At 39.1% G+C, this 25,886-nt stretch overlaps 1 protein-coding gene across 9 annotated transcripts in view; it reads right to left on the bottom strand.

The window, feature by feature from the left end:
- Nucleotides 1–25,886, bottom strand: part of NEK10 (NIMA related kinase 10) — a 216,797-nt gene that overhangs the window by 21,460 nt on the left and 169,451 nt on the right. For 2 of the 9 annotated variants that reach the window (XM_046644179.1, XM_046644204.1), the window contains 5 exons: nucleotides 25,541–25,578; nucleotides 25,301–25,441; nucleotides 13,782–13,811; nucleotides 11,855–11,955; nucleotides 2,804–2,914 (listed from right to left, as the gene is read on the bottom strand). In XM_046644179.1, the coding sequence (XP_046500135.1) occupies nucleotides 2,804–2,914; nucleotides 11,855–11,955; nucleotides 13,782–13,811; nucleotides 25,301–25,441; nucleotides 25,541–25,578 (421 nt within the window). Of the gene's footprint in view, nucleotides 1–2,803; nucleotides 2,915–11,854; nucleotides 11,956–13,781; nucleotides 13,812–20,785; nucleotides 24,449–25,300; nucleotides 25,442–25,540; nucleotides 25,579–25,886 lie in introns of those variants that run through there. The other 7 variants (XM_046644190.1, XM_046644185.1, XM_046644194.1 and 4 more) reach the window with 7 other exon arrangements.

The raw sequence follows: 25,886 nt of genomic DNA, 5'->3' as shown, positions 1-25,886 counted from the left end.
GTTTCAGAAGAGAAGATGGAGTCAAATACATTTTATGTGCTGTCGCCACTTACAGCTTCCACAGCCCTGGGGTGTGTGGCTGGGTCAGATAAAGGCTAACTGGCCACTCCTCTAAGATTATACAAGGGATGAACAATCCATTTTTGAACAAAGATTGTCACTAACAAAAGATTATGCCAGAAAGGGGGAAAAACAGAGGTCATAAACTCTTCTGATCTAGGTTTAAATGGAGGCCGGAGAGCTTCTCTCTATATTTATATAAAAACAGATAAGTATATTATATCTATATGTACATATCAATAAAGAACAGAACCAATATGGAATATATTACACAGATGTATATATCCATATAGAATATATTCTATATTCAGTAACTACACTTTAAGCATCTACCACATGCCAGGCACTGTGCAAGACCCTGGTGAATCAAAGATAAGACATACTCACTGCCCTTGGGGGAAACAGACATATAAGGCAGATAAAAAGCTATTTAAAACACAACAATATGAGTGAAAAAGTGAGTGAAACATAGAGAAAGGGGAGAAAATTCTGGACAGGGAAAATTAGGGATAGTTTTTATGGAGGAGCCGGTTTCTCAGTTCAGTGGTGAAGAATAGGCAATAAGTTAATATCCCAGGCCGAGGATTTCTTTAGCACATAGAAGGCGAAGCCTGCCTCCCTGATAGGGAGAGTATATGCCATGATGGTATGAACCACCACAAGCTTATAATATCAGAGAAGGGCACCATAGCATTCTTCATGGAGAATTTAATCTGCCTCTTAAGCAGGTTGAAAATAAGAATCAATCTATGCCCCTTTGGGTTCCCTCACCCATGCTCCCTGCACACCCTCCATCATCTATCAATGCCAGTTTCTGCTTCCTCAGACCAAGACCAGAAGGTAGGTGCTTTAATGAGAGAGGCTGCCGCTACACAGAGGAAGGCAGACGAGGGTGGGAGGTGCAATTTAACAAGAGAGATTGTCTCTTTTTCTATCAGGAGAGAAAAGAAAGACAGCAAAGAAGGGATGCAAAACCGAAAACCTAAGTAACAAAAGAAAAAACCGATTTGCTTTAGGGACGCACACTGATGGAAAATTACTGAGCAGAGGAAGAGTCGCAGCCACCTTTGTGCATCACACAGTTTGCAGCAGGCACTTTCACCTCAGAAAGCTAGGATTTCTGTTAAAATAAATTTGTGTGCAAACTGGATTATTCTGAACAACATTTCAACAAGAATATAAAAACCTAGCAGCATGTCATCTTTCCATGGGAGATGGGAGCTTCTGTCTTTTTAAAACGTATTTTTTGCTATTCATGATGCATTATGTAAATATCATAAAATAAATATCTGAGGGCTCCTCCACTTCTGCTTTGATCTTCCCAGCTTTGTTTCTTGGACTTATTTGCCAAGACAACCTATGAAAAAAATTTTGCTCTGTAATCTCTGATGAGGTGGGGTTTATGTCTTGTTTACCTGCAGCTGTGTCTTTTTTTTTCCATCTCCTGTTTGTGTATGCACAGACAGCACTGACGTAAGGCAACAAAGGAAAAACATACTGTTTGCATTTCTTATCAAAGAACGCATCCTATTGCCTGAATAATGGGTAACTTTATGCTTAAGATAGGATATGTTAAAGAAAAAATAAATCTTAAAGCAAAAGTTCATTGGCAGCATGACGCTGCCAAAGTTCAAGTACATGATGAAACTTTAAAATATATATATAAAATTGGAGTGGGACCAAGCATCTCTATCCACGTGGACCCAAATTGCTTGGGCCTTGGGTCTTTCAGGGACTGGAGAATGGGAGCGTGGGACCACCTCCAAGGGCTATGTCAAAATGGGTACTGACCAAGACAAAGGGATTTCCTGTCACCAAGTTGTGTTAACCAGAGATAAACAATTCTCTTTCCATCTGGTTGATTTAACCTCTTTGTGATTTAGTTACTTTATGTATGAATAGAAATATTTACTAGCACCCGAAGTCTAGGAGACTGTAGAATGTTGAAGATGGAAAGAACCTTAGAAATAGTTCATTCCACCCTCATAGGTGATAAAAATCATGGCCCCACATGGCTAAATGGCTTGTTCAGAGTGGCAAAGCTCAACTTAGGGGCTTGTTGAAGAATATTCTAACAAAAGATTGGGATAGAATTCTCTAAAAAAGGCTAAGATATATATTTAAGTTAAAGATATTTAATAACATTTATTCTTACAAAAACATGCAATAATACTGAAAGAACTTTATATTAGTCTTCTGAGAATGACGGCTTCAGAAATAAAGGTAAGAAAAATAGAGGTAAAGACATATTCCAGCTTTAGTGGCTTAAGCAGCGCTGCGGTCTGAATGTGCCCCCAAATTGCTATGTTGCAACCTGCCTTCCAAGGTGATGGTATCAGCAGGTGGGACCTTAGGGAAGTGATTAGGTCATAAGGATGTAGCCCTTATATAAGTGCCCTTTTAAAAGAGGCCCCAGAGAGCTCCCTTGCCTCCTCCACCATTTACAGATACCGCGAGAAGTCAGTCTGCAACGTGGAAGAGGGTCCTCGCCAGACCCATCCTTGCTGGCACCCTGATCTTGGACTGCCAGCTTCCAGAACCATGAGAGAGAAACTTCTGCTGTTTATATGTTCCCCAGTTTATGGTATTTTTGTTATAGCAGCCCAAATGGACTAAGACAAACAATGATAATATCCTTTAATAGAACAGAGCTTAAAGTACAAAGCAAAGGAGGTATAAAATTTAACTCCTACGATGTGTGTCTGTTAGCCGAAGAAGAATTCCTATATGCAGAATACCATACCTTTTTAATTTCAGATTTCAAATTACAAGGGTTACTCTGCTGGCTGAAGAGGGATTTCTTGAATCTCTCTATAACCTTTCTTTTCAAATTGTGGTGCAAGGCTGGAGGAAGCTGCATAAAATGAGAAAACAATTGTTATAAGTAAATTGCTCCCACTGCACAGCTGAGTCGCTGGGAGCATTTACTGAGGGTCAATGTAACAATAATCACTCAACAGGGCTAAATAAGAATTTAAATTTTATTCCAAATAGCATGACTTGATGTTATAATTTTTCATTCTACAATCCAGAAGAAATATATTACTCTGCTCTCTTTCAAAAGGTTACTCCCATTTATCTTACTGTTCTTTCACTTTATTGGTATTATTTTTCATATAACAACTAAATAATGTATTAATTGCACAAATATATTGAATTTTGTAAAGTACAGACTTGACAAGGAAGGATACATTCTATCAGACGTTTAGTTGCTTGTGCCATGCCCAGAACCATGCCAAATACTCTATCCATGGCCCTTGTCCTGAAGGATCTGATACTTTGGACCAGGAAGCACCTGTCTGCATTAGTACGGAGTCAGATGCCTGCCTGTGAGTACTCCTTAATACACAGCTGGAGAGAGATCACATTGTAGGAACCAACCTTATCCAGGAGAGAATGAATTAGTATATGCTAGGGCTGGGCCAGGCTAAGTTCAATTTAATAAGCAAGTAGTAGGAAGTCACTGCAGAGTCTTAGAAAATACGGTGATTGGATGAAAATGGGATTTCAAAAAATTGATTTTGTGGTACTGTGCAGGTTGGATTTACACAAGGAAATCAAAGGCCGGGAAAAGCATAGAGGGATGAAGTAAAGTTTGAGAGAAAGGGAAGAGAGAATGGAAATAGGGTCAGAATGATAAAGAGTTTCAGAGTGGAAACACCGTTTCCTTTGTTTAAAATATGGAGAGGACTTGGAAGGAGAGGAAAAGGAACCATTGAGAAAAAATACGGCTAAGTGGAAAGGAAAATGTGGTAGTAGGAACTTTCAAGATCAAAAAAACAAGAATATAGTTCAAAGCTCAGATCAAAAGAAAGAGAAACATGGCAGAAATCATTATCATCCCACCCTCACTCCATTTTTCCATAATCTCACAGTTTTGGTTTGGTGCCATGTGACTGCTTTTGGCCAATGAAAAAAATGTGTGTCACTTCAAGAATGAGGCCAATCAAAGCCAGTGTTCTCCCTCCCTCTCTGTCCTCCCCTATGGCAAGGAGCCTGGAGTCCACCTATTCCAGATGGCAGAGCCACAAGATGGAGGACGGCCACCTGACCTGTCCAACATTAGCTGAGTGAGAAATAAACTTCTATTGTGTCAAGCCAAGACATTCAGGGTGCATCTGTCAGTGCAGCATAACTTAGCATATCCTGACTGATACGAGGAATGTCTATTATTCAGTTTCATCAAACAAGGGGCTATATAAAAGGTAATAGGAGAGCAATGAATAGGACCTATGGGGGCTCCCAACAGCTTATTTTATAGCCAAAAAACCCTGTTCATCAGTCCCAAAACAATAGAATATGGGACACATTATGAAGCACTGTAAGCATATAAAACAGAAAAACAATGCAATTGAAGAAAGTTTCAGAAACGCATCTTTAATGCTAGTCAATCCTTTGACTTTGCTTGAGTCAAAGTGGGTTTAATTACAGAAGTAGTAATACTGGAGATTCTGAAGCTCTTCAGTATATTTTGAAAGGTTTTGGAGGTTGACAGCACTGAACCTCTGCTGACCTCTTTTTATGTCAATATTACAGCTTTCTTTTACCTTGATCCACATGTGTTACTACCTCCTACCCCAGCAAATAGTCGTAATTATTGTTCTCCCAGCAAACAGTCATAATTATTGTTGTCCTTTCACATGGAATGAAAAGGAGAAATCAAGAAATGTGGAGAGAGAGAGATTTCTCAGCATTAATGAGCAAATAGTTGGAAGACAGATGAGAAGGAAAATGAATATAAATGATAGATATGTGGGTTAGAGATTAGCAAAACGAATTCAACTTAGAGAAGGGTCAGACAATGAAGGGGCGGGGCAGGTGCATACTTTCCTAGCAAGGGAATGGGTTGGAGCGGAGAAGGAATGGGAAAAGTGCCTGGAGATACCTTTTGGGATTTGATAATTCCCCACCGTTATCCACTAGAAGCTGCCACTTCCCTAAATCAAACACCAGAGGGCAGTGTGGCCCAGGACCTTCTAGTTCCTGCCCGGCATGATTCCAACTGTCAAGGGAAAGACAGCAAGCCTTTTCCGATACACCAGATTGTCTGCTACAGCACACTTCTAAAGGTGTGAAGCATCAGCAGGGCCATAGATTCCTTCAAAGGCAACTTCCCCAGGACTGGCAGCTATCAGCATCAGGTTACCAATTCAGATACTACTCTTAAACTCCTTGCTGTTCGTTTAAGTTGATAAGCCTCTAGTTAACTTAGAATGGCTTTTACTGCTCCTGATGGCTTGAATTAATTCCCATAAAAACTTTCTTGAGTAAGTTAACACTCTGTCAACTTAAGATTCATACACAGGGCAGCATTAGAAAACTATTATATCTTATTAGAATAATTACCACTATGGACAGCACCCTATCTTAAAGTTTTCATGGAAGAATTTAAGATTTTGCATAGAATGATGACTCATGGATAGTTTAATAGCAGCTGATGTAAGTATAAAAATATGGATAGGGACTATAATACTAAGAATAGAATATTAATACCTACGATTTGTATGTCCCAGGCACTATGATTACTCCTTTATGTGTAATAGGTCAGTTTTTTTTCCCTACGACAAACTTATAAAGCAGGTACTGTCTTATAGCTGAGGAAATCAGAGCTTAAAGACCTTCTGCAACACGCAAGGGTACCTCCTGAGGGACTCTTCTAGCACAAGCACTATCGTACAGCAAACACTGCCACCACTGGCATTACTGTAGTACAGCACTTTACAGTGCCTAAACATTTCACATACTTTATTTACTTTATCATAATAGTCCCATAAGCTATCTGAATTTTACTGATGAAGAAACTGATTCTAAAGCAGATGACTCCCTCAACATCACATGTCCAAAAGCTTGGTTTTTATTTGCTTGTTTTTACAAAGTATCAAAAGTAACAAAAGTAACAAAGTAACAAAAGAAAAAATGAAATCCAATATGTATGTTTGTAGTAGGTTTTCTCAAACTTGCATAATATATGGATTCCTTCTAAAGAACTACATTCTCTAGTATCTCCAAGAATATACTGGGAGACCATCAGTGGTCCATGGGGCCCCATTTGATAGTGACTTAAATAATATCTTTTCTATATAAAAAAATGTTATTTTGACATATTACTGCTTAAGGGGAGATTTCCCTACACGCTAAAGTAAAATGTTCAAAGATTATCATCATCATAAATCACAAAATGTAAAACTTCTCTTAGAATTTACAAATCCTGGAAACATGAGTCTACTCGAGAAACACATCTTTATCCTAAATTCTATTTAATCTGTCCTCCTTGGCATTAGGAACCAGGAGACCCAGATAAGAGGGTATGAATGGTTCTATTTTCATCCATCACCACTGCTGAGAAAAAAAGTATCTTTCACTGATGACAGTCAGTAACACAACTTTCATGGGAGGACAGCACATTGCTATTTCTAACCACATTTTTTTTTGTTCGATTGGCAACAGTTGTGCTTGTTAAGATGGCAATCCGAAGGAGCTCCAACCAAACTGTCTGTCTGTTCTCTACGAGACAGATGTTTAATTCTTAAAAGTTGCTAAATGCTGATTTTCAAAGCATTTATTTAACAAAACAATCCGATCCTAAGTATGGAGTTACAGCAAAAGCTTAAGTTGGTTACTCAGGTCTTACCTAAGCAGTAACACAAGGAGACTCTCACTAAAAGGTAAGATATATACTCTGCTCACCTTATATCCCCAAAGATCAACTGTGGTTTCCAGCAATGGAAATGAACTACCGATTTCATTCTCTCAGCTTGCTGGTCTTAAGATTACCATCTCAGTTTTTTCTTTTTTGGTTTTTGTTTTTCTGAGGGAGATTGCCCTGAGCTAACATCTGTTGCCAATCTTCCTCTTTTTACTTGAGGAAGATTGTCACTGAGCTAACCTCTGTGACAATCTTCCTCTATTTCACGTGGGATGCTGGCACAGTGTGGCTTGACAAGCAGTGCTAAGTCCGTGCCTGGGATCTGAACCCTGCGAACCCCTGACCGCCTAAGCAGAGTACACAAACTTAACCACCATGCCACTGGGCCAGCCCTACCATCTCAGTTTTGATGAAAACAGATGTCAAATCAATGAAGGCAGGGTAAGGATTTTAACATTCTGCCTTTTAAAATAGCTGCTTTTAGATGAGTTTCACGGGTCTGTCTCCATGGAAACTGGATGGGAAAGGCCACCACCAGCCAAAAGTAAGCAGCTTCCTCTTTAAGGTCATCTGTTGGTTGTCAGCAGGGGTCTGGCTCTGCAACCAGAGCCTGAAAGAGTTTGACTAGTAAATAAACATATGAACAAGCAGAGTTTTTGTTTGTTTGTTTTGTCAATTCAGTTTTACTTTCAGCAGTTTTCCTTTGTGATTAGCAGAGAGAGAAAACTGATTTTGATCTTTCACCTAGCAAATACAATAGGATCATGTTTACACTGCATTTATTTCCTTTATTTGAAAGGCATTGACTTTGGTCAGCACTGTGATTTAAAGTTCCCCAAAGGGGAATCATTCCTTACTGTGTGCAATGTCATAAACTTTAAAGTATTCTGGAAATACATTTTAAAAACCACAGTGGTTATATCTCAACCTGCAGCAAAGAATGCCATCTTGTCAAAAAATATGAAATCATTTGTTATGCTGACAGCATAACAGCAAAATAATAAGATTTATGATAGTACCATTCTTGCTTTAAAATACTTGGAAATCCAATAAAGAGATGGAATATAGCCATTAAAACGTTTTTCATTATATAAAAATTAGCAAGACAGGCATGTGGAAACTATATTTAAATTTCAAAGGATATTTTCTCTCAATTTAGTAGTTAATCATTGAGCTAATCAATAAGCTATTTAAAGCTATTTCCATAACACTAAAGTTAAAAATGCTTTCCCCATATTTCTATATCAGTATTTACACGGAAAAGCAATTTTGAATATAATATCTTTACTCAATAGCAATATGGCAGATTATATTTTTGATTTATTAACCAAGTTTCTTCCTTCTCATACTTCCCTGTGCCCCTTGACCCTCTTTCATTAATCAGGTATATAATTCTGTGGGGTTGCCTAAGAGAAAGGTTGACAGCAGAAAATGGAGAAAAAAGTAATCAACTTTAGACTTGAGTCTCAAAGGCTAGCCCTCAGGGTGACTGAAAAGAACACCATATTTGCAGGAAAAAAACCATGATAAATCAGAGCCAGCCTACTCCCTAGGCTAGAGGGAGAAGTCAAAGGGGAAGCAGGGAGAACTCAGAGACAGGTAGGTCCCAGAGAAGGGAGTCCCTTGCCTAGCCCCCTAGGCTAAGTGCGCCAGTTGTCAGCTTATTGCCTCTCAGCTCCAAATCCACCCTCCATTGCCCCCCTGGTGACTCTGGAACATTTCTCCCCTGCCAGCCGGCAGGATGTTCAGCTCTCTCAGTAGCGGGCACTGGAGGACACTGGAGGAGAATGGAGCTTGTCTTTCTGGCCCCTGTGATGCTCCTGCCTTGCCTTAGTCCTGCAGCACTGAGCAGTCAGCAGCAATGGGGACCCTTAGTGGTGCTCACCCCTGCTGGATTCAGTGGTACCAACCCTGCAGGTGGCTTCCCAGAGACTTCCATGGAGCCTTCCCTGGTCCTCACAGGGTACTTCCCATCACACCACCCTGATGTGCTGATTTCCAGCAAGTTCCATGGCATCTCACCATGGATGGCTTGCCCCAGTCTCCAGAGGGAGGTTTCCCTGCAAATTCCTCCAGCACAGCACCTCAGCAGATCTCTTGGACCTTTCCAGTGAGGTCTGGACCTCATCCCAGGTCGGGGTGTCCTCTTCTATCTTGTTCCTTTCTTGGTGCTCTGCCTCAGCCCTAAGTAGTGACTTCCTATCTGCTCTTCTGATATTCTTTAGAATTCTCTTCCCCTCCTTAGTAGATAATACCCTATTATAGTTAACAATTCTTTATATTAAATCTGCCCTGTTGAATTTACTGTGTGGTTTCTATCTCCTGACTGGACCCTCCCTGATACAGATTTGGCTCCAGGAATGTCCCAGGAGAAGGACCCATACCTACGGGATTTTGGAATTGTTTTGATTGTGCCCTTGGAACTGAGTCCAGTGCTGAGTTTGTCACCAGTAGGACATAGGATGCTGGTCATCCATGGCATGCAGTGGCCTCACAATGAACCAGGTTATCACCTTGATGCAGAGCCAACTGAAGTGAGTGCCCTGGAAGCCCCTGTGGCTAGTGCCCTTGACCATTAGGCAGCATGAAGACTACGAGGGCTGTGGTGTGGGATGGATCTTCAGAGCACACTGGAGCACTTACAGAAAGAAAACGACAAGCTTGGGTCCTTTAACTCTCAGTTCAAGTCATGGTCTGAGACCCAGAAAGATTCCATGACAGCCCTAAAAGAATCTGTTCATTCTTGCTGCCACAGCACTGATAAACATAAATTTAATTGGGCAGGTTGCTAAATTACAACCTCTGTTGAATGAACACTTCACCAAGTTTCTCAGGGCAAAGTTGGAAAAAATAATAAGATCCTAAAACTTGAAATAGGGACATCTTGTCGGACCCAGACAAAAATAACAATCTTGAAACTCAACTCACTCTGAGGCATCATTGCCAGTAGTTTGTCACCCTGTGTCTGATGAGACAAGGCTTTCTTTGCTTGAAACTCTATACTAACTTCATGTGGTCAGATGAGGGGTGTTACCTTAAAAAGGGATGCTTATTCCTCTTAATACCCACAACAATGAGGGTCAAGTCCATAATTAGGGTAATATCTTAACATGATCCAGGGAACTGGTTTACACTATAACCCAGGAGGAAATAGTTTATACATCAAAAGAACTGCAAGACATAGCTATTACTTATGAGAAGTAACTCAGAGAACGTGGAACACGTGCAGGAGTGGATTCTGAGGGTGTTAGGCCAAGAAGGGTGAAATACGGCACTAGTTCAGGCTGAATTCCTGCACTTACTAGAGATTCTAGATTTAATGTGCTAGTTTACACAGCTCGAGGTGGCAACTTAATTGGTTGGTGTACTAAAACTTGGACTCAAAGGTGGCTAGCATTTAATGAGGGTAAAATGTCAGAGGTTCCCTGGCATGTGGAGGAGGGAGTTCAAAGGCTTGGAGAGAAAGGAACATTGGGGTGGATTTACCATGTGTGACTTGCACACTCAGCCCCCAATTATGTTCAGCAAGGACACTCACAAGGCACTCCTTTCACTAAGGCATCGAGAAATACACTGGAGAGGGGAGCACCGGCATCCTTGAAAATCTCTCTGGTTTTTCTCCTATGTAGGCCAGGCACGACCCTGAAATTACATGATTCCAGTGGGGATCATGTGATCCCAGAGGAGCAGAGGTCAAGTGGCAACACTTGACCACCAGTGACAGGTTGGGAGCATTTATCATAAATGGCAGCAGGGATGTACTGTTAACTAGAATGCCTTGGCCCACAGAGATCTTTGGTAGTTGTTAATTGATTAGGGTGTTCCTGGAAAGAAAATAGGTGGCCAAGCTACTAGAGTATTCTTTAGTCTACATAACAGAAAAGAAACTCGAGGTCTGGTAGACAAAATTTGACTTGAGTCATAGCCACAGTAGAGACTCAGAGCCTCTCACAGAGCTTCCAGACCTAGTCAATTCAAAGATCCAAAGTCCCTTGATTAGTGAGAAAGTTGGGATCCCTTGAGGAAGGGCCCTAAAACATTGCTACAAGTACAAACTATAAATTTTCCTCCAAAGAGATCTGCAGCCATTTACTGGAGTGCCTGTTCACTGGGGAGGAGGACATAGACAAGCTTTCAGGGAATACTGGACACTGTTTGCTAACTGACACTAATTCCTAGAGTCTAACATGGCCACTGTGGCACACCAATCAAAATGAGTTTTTGTTTGCTTTTGGGGAAGGTAGGTATATTAGCTCAAGTTTGCCTTACAATGGGCCCAGTTGTTCCATTGACCTGGTGCTATTTCTTTCTGGTACTTGAATGTATAATTGAAATTGTCACAATTGGCAGCTGACGGAATCCCCACATTGGTTCTCTGGATCTTAGGGTGAGTGAATGTTTATGTGTTCTCTCACTGATATATCTCAAGTGCCTAGGGTGGTGATTGGCACATAATAAGCACCTAATAATTATGTCAAACAAATGAATGAACTGCATACAACATAGAATCTTAAACTTCAAAATCATAGTTACTTTCTTGTCCTTCTTTATCTCCAAAAATTTCTTCTCTTAATAATAGTGCGTACCTTGGGTAACTAAACATTCAAGTTGCTATCATTAGATAGATTTCTGTAAATAAATAATTGCAATTTTTAAACAGCGATTGCTTCCCCAGTGCCTAGGAGTCACTGAGATTTAGATATAGGAAGTTTTGACAATCCTGGATTTTGTGTGCTTTTATTTTCATTTCTCTGTGAGGTTCTGGCTTTAACTCAGCATCCTCAGGGTTAGGAAGTTGGCACTACTTTTCCTTCTTCCCTGTAGTGAGCTGCTTCAGAAGCCCAACAGTGTCCCCACTTTCACCCCCACACTGAAGGGCCATCTGTGTTGAAGTTTGGTTTTGGTTGGGCATTAATAGTGAAAGAGCAGGTTACGAGGCATAGGGAAAATCTGACATATTTGCTTTTTTTTTAAGCTACTACCCTCCCAGCTCTGCTGCTAAGCCAAAGTGTTCCTAAATATATGTTGTTGGAGAAGATAAGAACAGCATTGACTCAAGTTGGAAGTTGCACAAAGCAGTTCTTCAGCAATATTGCCGCCAACACCTGTACTTGAGATGAAAGGGAAATAAAAACCCAGCACACTGACCTGTGTGATGTAGATGATTTTGTGCAGCTGAATTAAGATCTGCTGAATGGGATCACTGATCTGACGTACTTTCCTCTGGGACACAGCAATCCCTGCAGACGCTGTGGATGATAAATTCTGCAGTTAGTCAAGACCCTAGTTTTCTCTTTCAAAAGTGATATTAGTGGCAAATGGGGTCAACTTCTGAAAAAAAAAAATTTTTAGGGCAAAGACCCTCATCCTACCAATGAGACAATATGCAGAGACCCTATAACACTCCAATATTTTATGATATGGGCTGCACAATTCCATCCTTTTACCTCTCAGATGTCTAAGTAACATAATGACATTACCTATCACAACATCTGAAAGACTATTTACTGCTTAGATATTTTGCCTGCAATTATATCAGGCTGCCAGCAGGAGTCAGTGGTGCCTTAGATACTGCAGCCATTGAAAAGCCAAGCAGTCAACAAGCAATCATGCTTTTCAATTTTAAATTTGTAATGCCCTCAAAAACATATTTTAAGACTAATTTTATTAAAACTGCTAAATGCAAACACTGAATTAGACAATCTTACAGAGCAAAAAACCCAAAAACTTCTAAGTAATAAAAGCTAACTTTCAAACCCTTGAGCAGTACAAATTATAACTTTTACCTGGATTTCTCTCCAGGTCTAAATAGCACACATTTATAATTCATCCTAAATCCCCATCACAGAGCCACACCACTTCCAGTTTCAGGCTAGCTTCGTGTCAAACTGCACAGGAGCTTCTTTCCCAACTTCACATGTCCTAGCCACAAGTGGTCCATTCTTAACTTTGAGAAATAGAAAGCTATTTAAAGGAATGGCCTTGACCCCTAGATTAGCCACAAGGCCACCTCTGCCTCCTCCACCCTCAGCTCCATAGTGGAGAAAATGGAAGAGAGACTTCATAGACACGGATGTATGCTATCCTCTCCCACCCTCCTGCTCTTTCCCTTGCATCCCTTAACCTATCGTGTGCTTTCTGCAATAATACTTCTCTTGCCAGTTTCCTTTTTTAAAAGAAAAGTTCCAAAGTCCCTCTTTTCTTCCCTCCATACAACCTTGAGCCTACACGAAATTAAATTTGAGTACAATCATTGTTTTAGCAACAGCTAAGATTTTGAAATATGATTCTTATGTAAATACTTTCTAAGGAAGCTTGCATATTTTACCATAGAAAATGTTTTCAAAATATTTAAAGAGAAAATTTAATGTAGTCATTAAAAGATTCAACTTGTTTTATCATAAGTATATGAAAGTTTATCTTTAGGACACAAAACACAAAAGAGAAAATAAATATAACATTTAAAGAAATGTTTTCCTTACAGGTTTCTTTACAGAGTTAGTGGAGAAATTCACACAGGAAGTAATCTGGTTCTAGTTTGTCTGCACTTGATATCTTGTGTAAATGTTTGAAATATAAGGATCCATCTCTCCGAGGCACTGTGTCTAATTCCTTTCAAGCATCAATTACTTGACCATTAAGATGAGGTTTAATAAATTACCCTTATGGTAAAAATGTGAAGGTAAATGAGAAGAATTAAGGTGGCTCTAAAATAGGAAACAGAGAGCTTCTAGAGGTATCTGCTCCAGCCTGTAGAGATGGCCAAGTGTACATATGTCATATTTTCTAGCATGGTGCTTCGTACAGAGATAATTGTTAAAACATAACTGTCTAGACCCATATCAAATACTAGAGACCACGTAACGTGGCTGAGTGGCTGTTGCTACAGGAACAGTAACTGCATTTTCTGAAATTTGAGTGCTTGGTTTTTGATCTCTTTAGGGTGGACTACTTCATGTTTTTGACGTGTGGACTTAACATTCATAGGTAATGAGTTAAAATCTCACAGCATGGCAGAGAGGTCTTAGATTTGTGATGACATTTGGAGTGGGATATCACACAGGTTTGACTCTACCTTGCCACAAGAATGTGCTCATCTGTGACCCTAAATATAAAAACAGAGACAGTTAGCTAGAATGCCTGTCTTCTGAGCTAGCCAATTATGCACCGTAACTTAAAATTATTTTTCTTAAGACTCTTTGACCATTACTCTCTCAATTCCAGTAAATCACTGACTTTTGAAAATAGTTTTGATTGCTTACTCTCTAAAAAATAAATTTAAAAATGTTTCATTGTGCCCCTTGTAAAACAAGCAAACAAAACATAAAAACGAAGTTAAGTATCACAGAAGAGGCTCAGGGCTCCCTGGAACCACTACCCGTCAGCCGCCTCCCCAGAAGTAACCTCTGACATCAGCTTGGTGTGTTGCCTTCCAGTCACTTTCCTATCCATTTACATACATAAGTGTGTACCTTCAAAACAGTGTTTTCCAAACTGTGGTTGAGTCCTGAAATCAGTTTAATGGGTCATGGCCAACATTTTGAAAAATGGGACAGAATGGGATGGAATGAAATGGAAAAGGATAGAAAAATGTCAGAGCTCATTGCATGTAGCAAAAGTTCACTCAGTTGAGATAAAAAATGTGTTTCTTATTGAAGGTCATTTCCAAAAGAGTTTGAAAGTTACTATTGTAGAAAGTCGATAGTATTACCTCAGCCTTTCTTTCTTTCTCCTTTTTTAAATAAACAAACACATCATAAGGCTGTTTTACAATTTTTTTCTGTGTCATGGAGATTCTTTTTTGTTGATACACACAGTTCTAGCCCATTCTTTATAACCAGTATTGAATAGTACTACACGCTCTGCACACATCACAGTTTACTTAGCCACTTCTGCCTTGATGGGCACTTAGTTTGCTTTCAAGTTCTCATGATTATAAATGATGCTGCAGTGAGTATAGCTGTGCATGCCTCATTGTGCATAAATACGAGACATCTTTTAGGGTAGACAAGGAGAAATTAAATAGCTGGGACCTCAGATATACATATTTCTTATTTTAAGAAATACGTTTTAAAGTGGCTGAATCAATTTGCACTCTGACCAGAAGAGAATCCATTTTGCTACACCTTAATTAGGACTATACATTATCAAGCTTTTCAGTTTTGTCAATCAGATTTTGTTTTACTTTGTGTTTATCTGAAATCTGGTGAAGTTATTGCACTTCTTTGGTGAATTTCCGGTTTGTGTCCCATGCTTCTTTTTTCTTATTGATTTGTAAATGCTCTTTACATAGGCTGAATACTAATCCCTTTATTGTATTTTATATGTTAAAAGTCCTTCCACATAATCTGTTACTTCTTTTCAATTTAAAGGGCATTTCCCACCCTTGTCACCTAGAATAAAGGTAACTTAGTCTCAGGTACTACCAGAATAGTCTCTCAGTTACCTGCTGCTGCTATATCATGGCAAGACAGAGTCCCATAACCAGTTCAGCACTCCTGGAGGGCTCTGGCAGGACTACTGAGATGTGAGTGAGTAATCACATGAGTTAGCTTTGGGGAGAAAAAGGGAGCGAGACTGGGAACGATGGGAGGAGTGTCTGGCTGTAACACGTGCAAATCAACTTCAGCTAATCCTGGGTATGAGAGCTATTATTCCTCCTATTCCACCTAATCAAAATCTCACAATTTTTAATATTTCCCCCACCCCAAAAAGGTACATTTATTTAGCTCTTAATAATTTTAGGAAAACAAAAATGAGAAAAATTCAAATAGATATCTCTTTAAATTTTTATTCTTTACTTAAATATCAAGAACTACCCAGTTCATGGCAAATGTTAGCCAAAGCGTTTGGAGCTTTAAAGCATTCTCTCTCAATAAACCTTTCAGATTAGCGCACTGAAAATACTACACTTCCTAACTATTCATAAAAAATGCAACACACATTTACACTGACAATTTTGTCCTAAGAATATTTTTATTAAAACAATGTTTCTTTAAAAAGCCATCACGGAAGCTGATCATATTTTAATGTCAGTCATACATAGTTTGCCCATGACTCATATCTATGTGGTTCCTCCTACAAAAGATGGATAGTATTCGATGTCAAAATTTAAATAAAATCAAAGTTTAAAATTGTAATACTTTGTATTCCTTTTATAGTTTTATTAAAATAGTGAATTTAATTACTTTTTTAAAACTTAGAATGAAACTGCAAAATTTCTTATAAGAGGCAATTTACTTAACAGTGTCAAAAAAAATTATATTTGCTAGCTTACTCTGTGGCAAGCATGACACTAACCAGCTATTTTTCCCCTCTGGAGTGGAAGGCAGGAGGACCTGGAGAAAGACCAGTGCTTTTTTAGCACAGACTTGGGTGAGACACTGGGAAGGGTTTTACATATTTAGTCTCATCTAATCCTCACAACTATTCTGAAGTGTAGTTTTTTGGTCCCCATTTTACAGATAAAGAGACTGAGATTAAGGGCTGGCCTGGTGGCATAGTGGTTAAGTTTGTGTGCTCTGTTTTGGCAGCCTTGGGTTCACAGGTTTGAATCCTGGGCTCAGACCTATACACTGCTTGTCAAGTCAGGCTGTGGCAGCATCCCACATACAAAAATAGAGGAAGATGGGCACAGACATTAGTTCAGGGACAATCTTCCTCAAGTAAAAAGAGGAAGATGGGCAACAGATGGTACCTCAGGGCCAATCTTCCTCACTGAAAAAAAAAAAAAGAGAGAGACAGATTAAGTTAATTGCCCAACTAAGACTGCAGAGCAAGTGAATGCTGGGATATGAAACCAGGTGAGCCCTGAAAGACGACACTGACTCAGTCTAGACAGGTGTTGAGGGGGGTTCCAATTCTCCTCCTAATTCATCACTAGGAGGCCATGAAATCATGAACAAGTCCTCTGGTTACCGCAAATACAAAAGAATATCTACACTCCTCCCAGACCTGAAACACTATTTCTCTTCTTAAAAGGGTTGCTGCTTTTAACACAGTGTTCTACCTATACCTTTGGATTGAATATTTTTGGAAATCATATACATGTAATAAACTGGAAGCATTAGGTCTTTGTAGTGTGTGCAGTGCACTACATTCTGCTTAAGACATCACAGTACATTACAATAGCCAAGTTAGTTGCACATCCCTTGTGCTTACAGATTTGATTTATGCTCTATAACCAGTCTTTGAAACTACAATTCACAACACAAGCCCTGAAGCTGTTAATTACTACAAATTGAACAAAAGATGGATTGCACTGTATTCTTCCAGTTGACCAAGATATAGTATCAACCCACTTTTTTTCTGAATTCCCTCTGCTAAGAGTCAGGAAATTTTAGACAACTGGAGAAGAGAAAGTTTCTAGTAGGGGCTCTTTAAAGAAGTAAAAATTATTTTCCCTTTATGAATGTGGCCAAAACATACATGGGCTTCTCTATATTGGATCAACTGCCCTGTTGAAAGACAATACAACCTTTTAAATTTAAGTATAGTGAACAGACTCACTCTCACCGTTTTCCCTTACTTTTGGAAAATGCAATAAAGTAACTGAATTGTAGTTCAGATCTACAAATGTTCAGCAGTCGACCCCCATGCCCAGCAGTATGGAAGGCACCAGAAATTAGAGAAAGGATGCTGTACTCAGAAGGAGTTCATGGGAAGTTCACTCAGAATCACCGGATGGGGGATAGAGAGTTGATGCAAAGGTTTCATTTGAGAAGACTATGAAGAATGAGTGGGCCTTTAATAGGCACAGGACACTGATTTGGTGTGAGGCGAGGTATATTTGAATAGCAGCTTCTGAGTAGAAGGAACAGTTCCAGCAAAGGACAAGAATCAGGTAAGTGAGGGCCACATCTGGAGAACAGCGAAGTGTCCAGTTTATCTGTGCAGTACAGTCCAATAAAAAGGTTTATTTATGGGATTGGGTATAGCTGAAGAGGTAGCCAGGGATCATATACAATGGCGAGGAGCCATGAGGGAGACAGTATTTCAGGAAAGGTCATCTTATGAGAAGAGGCCTGGAGCTGAAGTCAGAGAGACTGGCTTGGACTAGCATGTGGTGACTGTCTGTGGGGAGCAGGAGCCAAGGAGGCTGCCGAGGCTTGGACTTGATTCATTGGGAGAACGTCGTCCCATGGAAAGGGAGAGGGTCGTGAGAGAGAAGATGATGACGGGGGGACTTGGGCATGGAATCCTTCCCAACACAGGCCAACGGAGAGCTCCACAATCAGGTAGAGATTATTAGGAAGGAATGTGACCATCTAGGCCTTGTCCCCCCGAAAGCCACAGCCCCGTGGAATCTCCCACAGGATGGCAGGAAGCTGCATCAGAGCCTCAGTTCCTTTCACCTCCCGAGGGGCTGGGTCCTTTCCCCACTTTCATCTGAACCTTCAGAAACAAGCCCTTTGAGCCCAAAGAAGCAGGGCTGCTTTGAAGCCCTACCCCCCTGAATTCCGGCTGAATCACCTTGACGTAGTGCAGCACACTTCCTCTTCAGGCTTCGTTTGTGTGTGTGTGTGAAGATTAGGGTTTCCCTCAATTCCAAGTGTACTATCTCTTTAGTTATTTCCTCAAAATATAAAACAGAATCTCATGATTTTTAAAGTCGAAGTCCCTAGAAATGATTACATAACATACACGGTAAGATGCCGTGTGGAGAATTTACTGCTGTATTATTTCCCACACTTACTTTTGACCTGATGAGCCTCCCATCATCAAGCAGCAGAGCGTGAGGCTGGCAATGCCCCCAGAGGGGGTGGCAGAGAGGAACCAGGGCACAGAGAGGACATTCCTGGACTTTAAAAAGCGGTAGTCAAAACAGAAGGCAGAGAGATTCGAAAGACCTGTTGTTGAACAAACTCTTATTCCTGGTCCCCCTGGATAAAACAAAGTTTCTCTGAGAAGGGAGGATGAAGAGACAAGAAGAAAAGAAAGTCTCAGAAGAGACTCCACTTCCAGCTCACTTAGGGCAAAGTCTGGGGTGGGGCAGGAAGGAGGGAGAACTGGATGGTGGAACTGTCTTTAAGTCTGAGGATTCAAGAGTGGTAAGGCCGCACGCTAGCTCCCCTGGGGAACTCTGAGCGGCCCTAGGCACGCAGAGGTTCCCTGCACTGTGTGGCATGGGGTGGGGTGGGACAGTAGAGAAAGCTTCCTGGCGTGTCACAGACAAAGAGGTTCTGCCGAGATCTCCAGTCTCCGGGCACAGAGAGGCCGGGAAGAGCAGGCCAACTTTCCCAGGCCTCTGAGAAGGGGAGCTGACAGAGCAAGAGAGCTTGCCCCACAGAGGTCTTGCCTTCATTCCAGGGGACACAGCCATGGGTGGAGACGCGGCCTGGGAACTGGAAGTCAGGTGTGGCTGGGCCACTTGTTTGGATGCCAGTGTGGAAGGGTAACCACACGGATAATCAGATCAGATACCAGCACAGCTGGTTTCAAAGCCTCAGTACCAGTATGCCAAGGAAGCCCTTGGAACAAAAATACTACCCAGGGAAGAAGAGGAGAAGGGCAATCCTCATGGTGCCTGATCTTAAGCCTGATAGGATAAAGAAATCACCAACACACTGAAATTTACCTTTAGGCTAACTGATTATGTTTTCTGATGTGTGGAATGGAAGCTTAATATAAAAATTAAGTTTCAGTGTTGGGAAAATATAAAAAGTTAGATTTTTGTTCCTGAATTTGTGGCCTAAAAATAGCATATGCATTTGGTCTAGTCCATACAGCTTGAATTTTCTCCAATGACTTAGTTATTTCTTAGGCTGTGCTACAAGGACTAACCAAGTCACTCTGGCTCCCTTTATTCCTCCTAGTGGGAACTATTTTTCTCTGCAAGTCAACTTCCTTGATGAAGCCCAGAATTCTTAAAAAGAAAATATTGTGGGGTGGAAAACACGCTATGCTCAGCACTATAGATGCAAAGGTTAACCAATCAAACTAAAAAGAACAGAAAGAAAAGATCAGACCCTCCCCATTCAATACTCTGCTCAAGAAAAAATTATCGAAACCATGCAAAATAGGCAAAATGATCATTGCTTGATTCTCTGACATCACGCGAGAGCATTTTCTATAACCCCACCTGATCCTAATCTAATACTCTCAGGTGATGTCCCAGTATATTTAACTAAAAATTCGCACTGATAAAGGAGCGGGCAGTACACAGCCTTTAACGTTAGCAATGAACCTGCAGAAATTGGTACGACTTTATAGTCTAATTAAGAAGTTAATCAAAAAAGTATATGATTTTATTGCCCTATAGAAATTTCACCAGCTTAATTTAGCAATGTTATTTCAGCTTTTCTTTCTTGACTAACTATATAAATCCCTGTTTTCAAATGCTCTTGGAACCAGCTCTTTCATCCTCTATCTGGTTCCATCAATGAGTTAAATAAAACTAGGACACTTGCTAAAAAATAACATTAAGAATTGTGCTTTTGCACTCCAATAGAGTAAAAAAAATAAGTAGTTATATAAATAAAATTTTTAATTTATGTACTATCTAAAACATCTCAGATAATCCAGGGAATCCATAGTGAGCAATATCAGTTAAGAATGGGTGAGGTTTGGGGCTGGCCCTGTGGCCTGGTGTTTAAATTCAGCATGCTTTGTTTTGGCAGCCTGTGTTCGCGGGTTCAGATCCAGAGTATAGACCTATACCTCTCCTCAGCCATGCTGTGGTGGTGACCCACATACAAAATAAATATTGGCACAAATGTTAACTCAGGGCTAATCTTCCTCAGCAAAAAATAATTTAAAAAAAAAAGAATAGGTGAGATCTTAGCTGTACTGGAGGGCAGACAAGTAGCCAAGTCTCTTTCTCAAACTATTGACTCACCTGTGACGATCCTCAATATTCAAACTATTGTGTGACAACAATTCAAAGTAAGTTGTAAACACTTAAACCTTTTTTTCCTAAAGATTGATACCTGCACTAACATCTGTTGCCAATCTTCTTTCTTTTTTTCTTCTTCTCTGCAAAGCCCCCCAGTACGTAGTTGTATATTCTAGTTGTGAGTGCCTCTGGTTGTGCTATGTGGGACACTGCCTCAGAATGGCTTGCTGAGCAGTGCCATGTCCATGCCCAGGATCCGAACCAGTGAAACCCTGGGCCACTGAAGTGGAGTGTTCAAACTTAACCACTTGGCCAGGGCCGGCCCCTGAAACTATTTTTTAAATTCCATTAAAAAGCATTAATAACGGTATTTGGAATTTAAGAGCTTTGCCTTTCTTGATTGACTCAGTTATTCTGTACACTATGCTACAATCCACCCAAGCCACACTGACCTCCCTTTATTCCTACCAGAGGGCAGTGTAGCTTTCTTCCCCTCCTTCCATTTAGCCTTTCCCCCAGGGCAGAAATCCCAGTGCACCATTTAACAGGCAATTTGCAGTTTTCACTTGGTCTTGTATTGGTACCATCAATAACTTTTGCGAGTCTGAGTATCTCTTTGGAAAGACATTATCCTACAAAGAATATTTAAAAAGTCTACATCTCCAGGCAGCATCCTCCAGGAGCCTGGTCCACACTCTCTCAATGCCTCTCTTGGCATGAAGAATTAGGAAGTAAATCATCATTGCTTAAGAAAATCTGTTGTCTCCCACCTCTTCCCCATTCTGAAGTCTAACACTAAAATACCATTGTTTCCCTACTCTTTTAGGTGATGGTAAGATTACTTAAGCAGTTGCTCCCAATAGCAAAGATAAACAAGGGTTTATACAGTGTTAGGCCTGCATTAATTACTCAATAAGCAGTTTTCAAGGGACTGACCTCAGAGGAAATACTCAAGATGTATGCAAAGGTGCTTACAATCTGGTCAGGAAATCTAATCAATATACCCAAATGCCAATAGACAACATAGAAAAGTACATAATTATATGCCAAATTGCATGGTATAGACTAGTATGATAAAAGTTTTGATTAAAATCTGGCAAGCACATTTTTATATGCTAAAAGAATTGCTGTGCAATAAAATGAGAGAAGCATGTACTCAAAATCACTTTGGCAATTGCGAAATTTAGTATTAAGTACCTCATGTCAATAACTAACGTGAAAGCAAGCTACTGAAGCTGCTCATAATAAGGACAACTAGAATATTAGCTGTGCTTTCTGGAATATTTTGATGAAACATTGACTACTTTATTTAGACCTGACCTTTATAAACAAAAGACAAGTATAAAAATAGATTCTCAGTCATCTAGTAAGAAAACATAATTAAGAACCCAGAAATCAAGAAGTAACAATTTCTATTCAAAATGCAGAGCTTAAGAATTCCCATACATCGGCTCAGTGCCTGGGTGTTAGCTGCTGAAAAATGAAAAGCTGAGCAGGAGAGGGGAAAATGTCAGTGTTAATGCAGTCAAATTAGTTCATACTCTTAGTTGACAATACATTTGCACTTTAAATTCGGGTTTGACTGACGCTCCCAAAGATTTACATTTGATCCACACTAATAGCATCCACAACATTAAAATGTATTCTACATACTTGACAAAGAATACATTTCTCATGATATGTTTTGGTATGATTTAACTTTCACAAATAAACAGTGCCATTCCCCTACCTCAACAAGAAAGGACTGTTTCTTTTTTATATATAACAGATCCTAGATTTTTTCCCCCATTCAAAATATTCGGTTGGTTGATTAATTCATTTGACTCCACAGAGACAACAGAACCAATCAATTATTTTTAAACAACTGAGTTTCCTGAGGCATAGGGCACTTACAATAACAGCATAATTTACATTGCAAGTGGATCGAGTATGAAACATATTTCTTTTCCAATTTTCTTTTCTTTCTACTGATTATATCAAGGCTTAAGTTTCAGTATGGAGCAAATATGTCATCATCATTTTTCAAATATTAGTTAATGTTCTTTCATAACAAAGAAAATATTCCTCAGGATAACCAGATAACAATATCTACTTAGAATTTAATAATGTTGTCTTGCTTTTTGCATTTATTTTTACAGTTGCCATGTATTTATGGTAAGTGATACTGTACTGGCTTTCCATTTATGTGGAAATAAATAAATTTAAGTTGAAAGAGTAAGTCAAACTAGAGAAATACATTAGGAACATAGTAGTACACATAGTTCTCAGATATGGCCAAATTTGTGCAACGGTAATCTGTAAGTGACTAAATTTAGAGAAACAGAGCAAAAATAATTAATATGTTTAAAATGACTATTCATTCATTGATTCCATGTTAATCACTGTTAATATTTTCATCCATGCAATATAGGAATTCCTAACTTTTCATTTCTATTGGCAGAGAACTAGTCTATTATTTAACTTAAAGAATATGTATAAAATAAATTATTTACACAATCTAGTTGATATTAAAAGATACAACAAGAGAACTTTTTTAACAGTGTTAACTTGAAATGGTTCCATCCTTACTTATTCTACAAGAGTTTGGAGGTGCACTAAATACTGTTCTATTACCACAATATGAACCTGGAAGCCCACATTTTAGGAGTACCACATATGCAAGATCATATTATAATACAGACGCTCAACACTCTAAAATTATAGTCCTTACCCTTTGTTCTTCCATAGCACATGGAAAATGATGTTCACATGCTAGATATAGTCCTGGGGGCATACTCAGGTTTTGACAAAATTCTCCCCTCTCTGATAATTTTTTTCTACAACATTTAGGCAATACAGGGCTATGTTTGTTGGTTATACATAATTTCCAGAATGTTCCTTCCCATCCAAGAAAGGTAAAGAAAATTTTAAGTAAATGAAAATACACTAATATGATCTGATCTTTTTAATAAATAAATCATTCACACATTTCAGTGGTTTACCTATTCTGAGCAACAAATACTCAAGTTATGACTCACAACTGACTGGACCAACTGTGTCTCCTGACATCTCGGTCCAAACTCGCTTCCCAATTGCTGGGCTCTGTCAGTGTGGCTGTTTTATTCTCCTAGGCTGGAGATACAGAGTGAACTATTGGAATGGAGCATGAGTTGCAGATGAGGTCATCTAAGTGGATGGGGCTGGTACCAGTGTTTGTGATTTGATAACGCAACCAACAGTCCAAATTTGCCCGCAATACTTTAAAAAGTATGACTTTTATAATATGCAGAAAAACAATTTTGCTTTAAGATAGAGAAAAATAAAGATTTTTTTTTACTCAAAAGTAGAATAACTCATAGGTAGTAACCCAAATTTTCTCATATGCATTAATGTGTTCTATAGTATTAATAGAAATTAATCACTCTTTTATGGGTAAACTTTAGCATTCACTGACAATACTTAAAATACTCCAGCATATTCTGTTTTAAATTAAAAAAATACATGTGAATCAGTAAATTTTTTAAAATTGGATGGTATGATAAACTGCGGGTCTAAGAAATGTACTACATGTAAACTGTGTTATAATGTAAATTGTTTAAAGGTCCAAAGATCTGATCAGTTTCACTGACATAAAGTCAAGCCTGAAACTGGGCTAATTCAATGTGCCCTTTAGGAAAAGTTTTTCCTATTAAGAATCACAACAGAACTGTGAATTGCTCACATATATATGCATGTTCTGCTCTTGGTGTTAGAAAATCAATCAACAACAATCATTTTAGCTTCATGATTATGTTATAAACTTACCTTGTGCCAAAATAGTAGGAGTACAGCATGGTCAACATGATAGCTTTAGACATCTTAACAACAAAACCATCTTTTTTTGCATCTATGCTGATGATGTAAATGGCCTCAAACTGTCAATAACTCTTCTAAAGAAAATTTAATAAATATGCAGACATGGACTAATATTACAGTAAATCAATTCACATCACTTATGTCCACTATATATGTTAACTCTACAAAAGAAGGTGAGTTAAGGAAGCCAAAGTGAAAACAGCATTAAGCAATAATTCCAATTTAACCAAAGTAGTAAAATAGAACTTTATACTCAAGAGTCATACATTCATACGTATGTTAAAAACACAATCACTAAACTTTTTTCCTGAGTTGCCCAGGTTTAGCTAACAATTTTACTATTACTGATGTATTTTAGTCCTCTTTAAACAAAATTAGCAACATTAATTAACACACTTTTTTCCCAAACAATTACTATAAACGTTTAGGTTTCATAATTTTTCATAATTTTTAAATTATTAAGGAAACAATGTGACATAATATTGTTTTAGTCAAACACAAATAGAAATAATTTAAAAAACCTATCTGTGTCAGAGCAAAGGAGGTAGAAAAAAGATGTGCTTCACTCTCATGTATTATACGGGTCTAGAGCTTACAGAAATATGTCTGTAAAACACAGCTACTCTTTTTCGTTAGTAGGTATGCACTTTAAGCATCAATAGTTCAACTGGTTAACATCCCCACCAAAGTAGAAATGGCACATTTTTGAAAAACAGCCTATAATATTTCAATCAAATAAGTGAACACAGAAAGCATTTCGATACTCTCAAATTGCCAAACTAACAATGGCGGCCAAACAAAACAAAATTCTCCTGCTGTTCATATTAAAATTACCCCCCAAGCATCATTCAGACATTTTAGGCCCAACTATAATTCTGTGTTCGCCCATCGTGTGCTTGACATCAGCTTGATCTAATAAGTACTACCATGGTCTTTGAGATTGCGGAGAATCACAGCAGGAAGGCTGTGGGACTGCCACCCCGTCACTAACTCGGTCTCTAGCTCCTTAACTTGGGCCCTGAGCATGAGGGGTGGCACTTTCAGAAGCAGGTCAAGAGGCAGCAAAGCTGAAGAAATAAAAGGAGGAAAGATATGAAACTATAACAAAAATTACATTGAATTTCAGGAAGGAATGTATGATTTTATTGCTGCCAACACTAAATTACCTGGTCTTGGTCTTGATCCTATTCCACCAGTGAAGTCCCTGAAAACAGAATTAGGGGCCATTAGAATGAGTTATTCAACTTGGATTTGATTAACACTTTCTGAAAGCTTACACCATGCTATGGTTTAGATTATAAAAATAAGGAAAGGTTATTTTCCCTCAAGACGCTCTCAAAAGTTCAATAAAGAGGGAAATAAACATATTTGAACCCAGAGCAGAACTGGCATTCTTCTGGCCGTGGAAGAACCTTGTCCCGTCATGGTTGTTTATAAGCTCTAAGAATGACTGAGAGCCTCAATTTTAGTGCCTTGAATGATTTTCTTGTTACACTTAAAATCAAAATACTG

This window comes from Equus quagga, chromosome 1 (assembly GCF_021613505.1).
Source record: "Equus quagga isolate Etosha38 chromosome 1, UCLA_HA_Equagga_1.0, whole genome shotgun sequence".
NCBI lineage: Eukaryota > Metazoa > Chordata > Mammalia > Perissodactyla > Equidae > Equus > Equus quagga.
The sequence above is the reverse complement of the archived record's forward strand: the minus strand, read 5'-3'. Positions and strand labels throughout refer to the sequence as shown.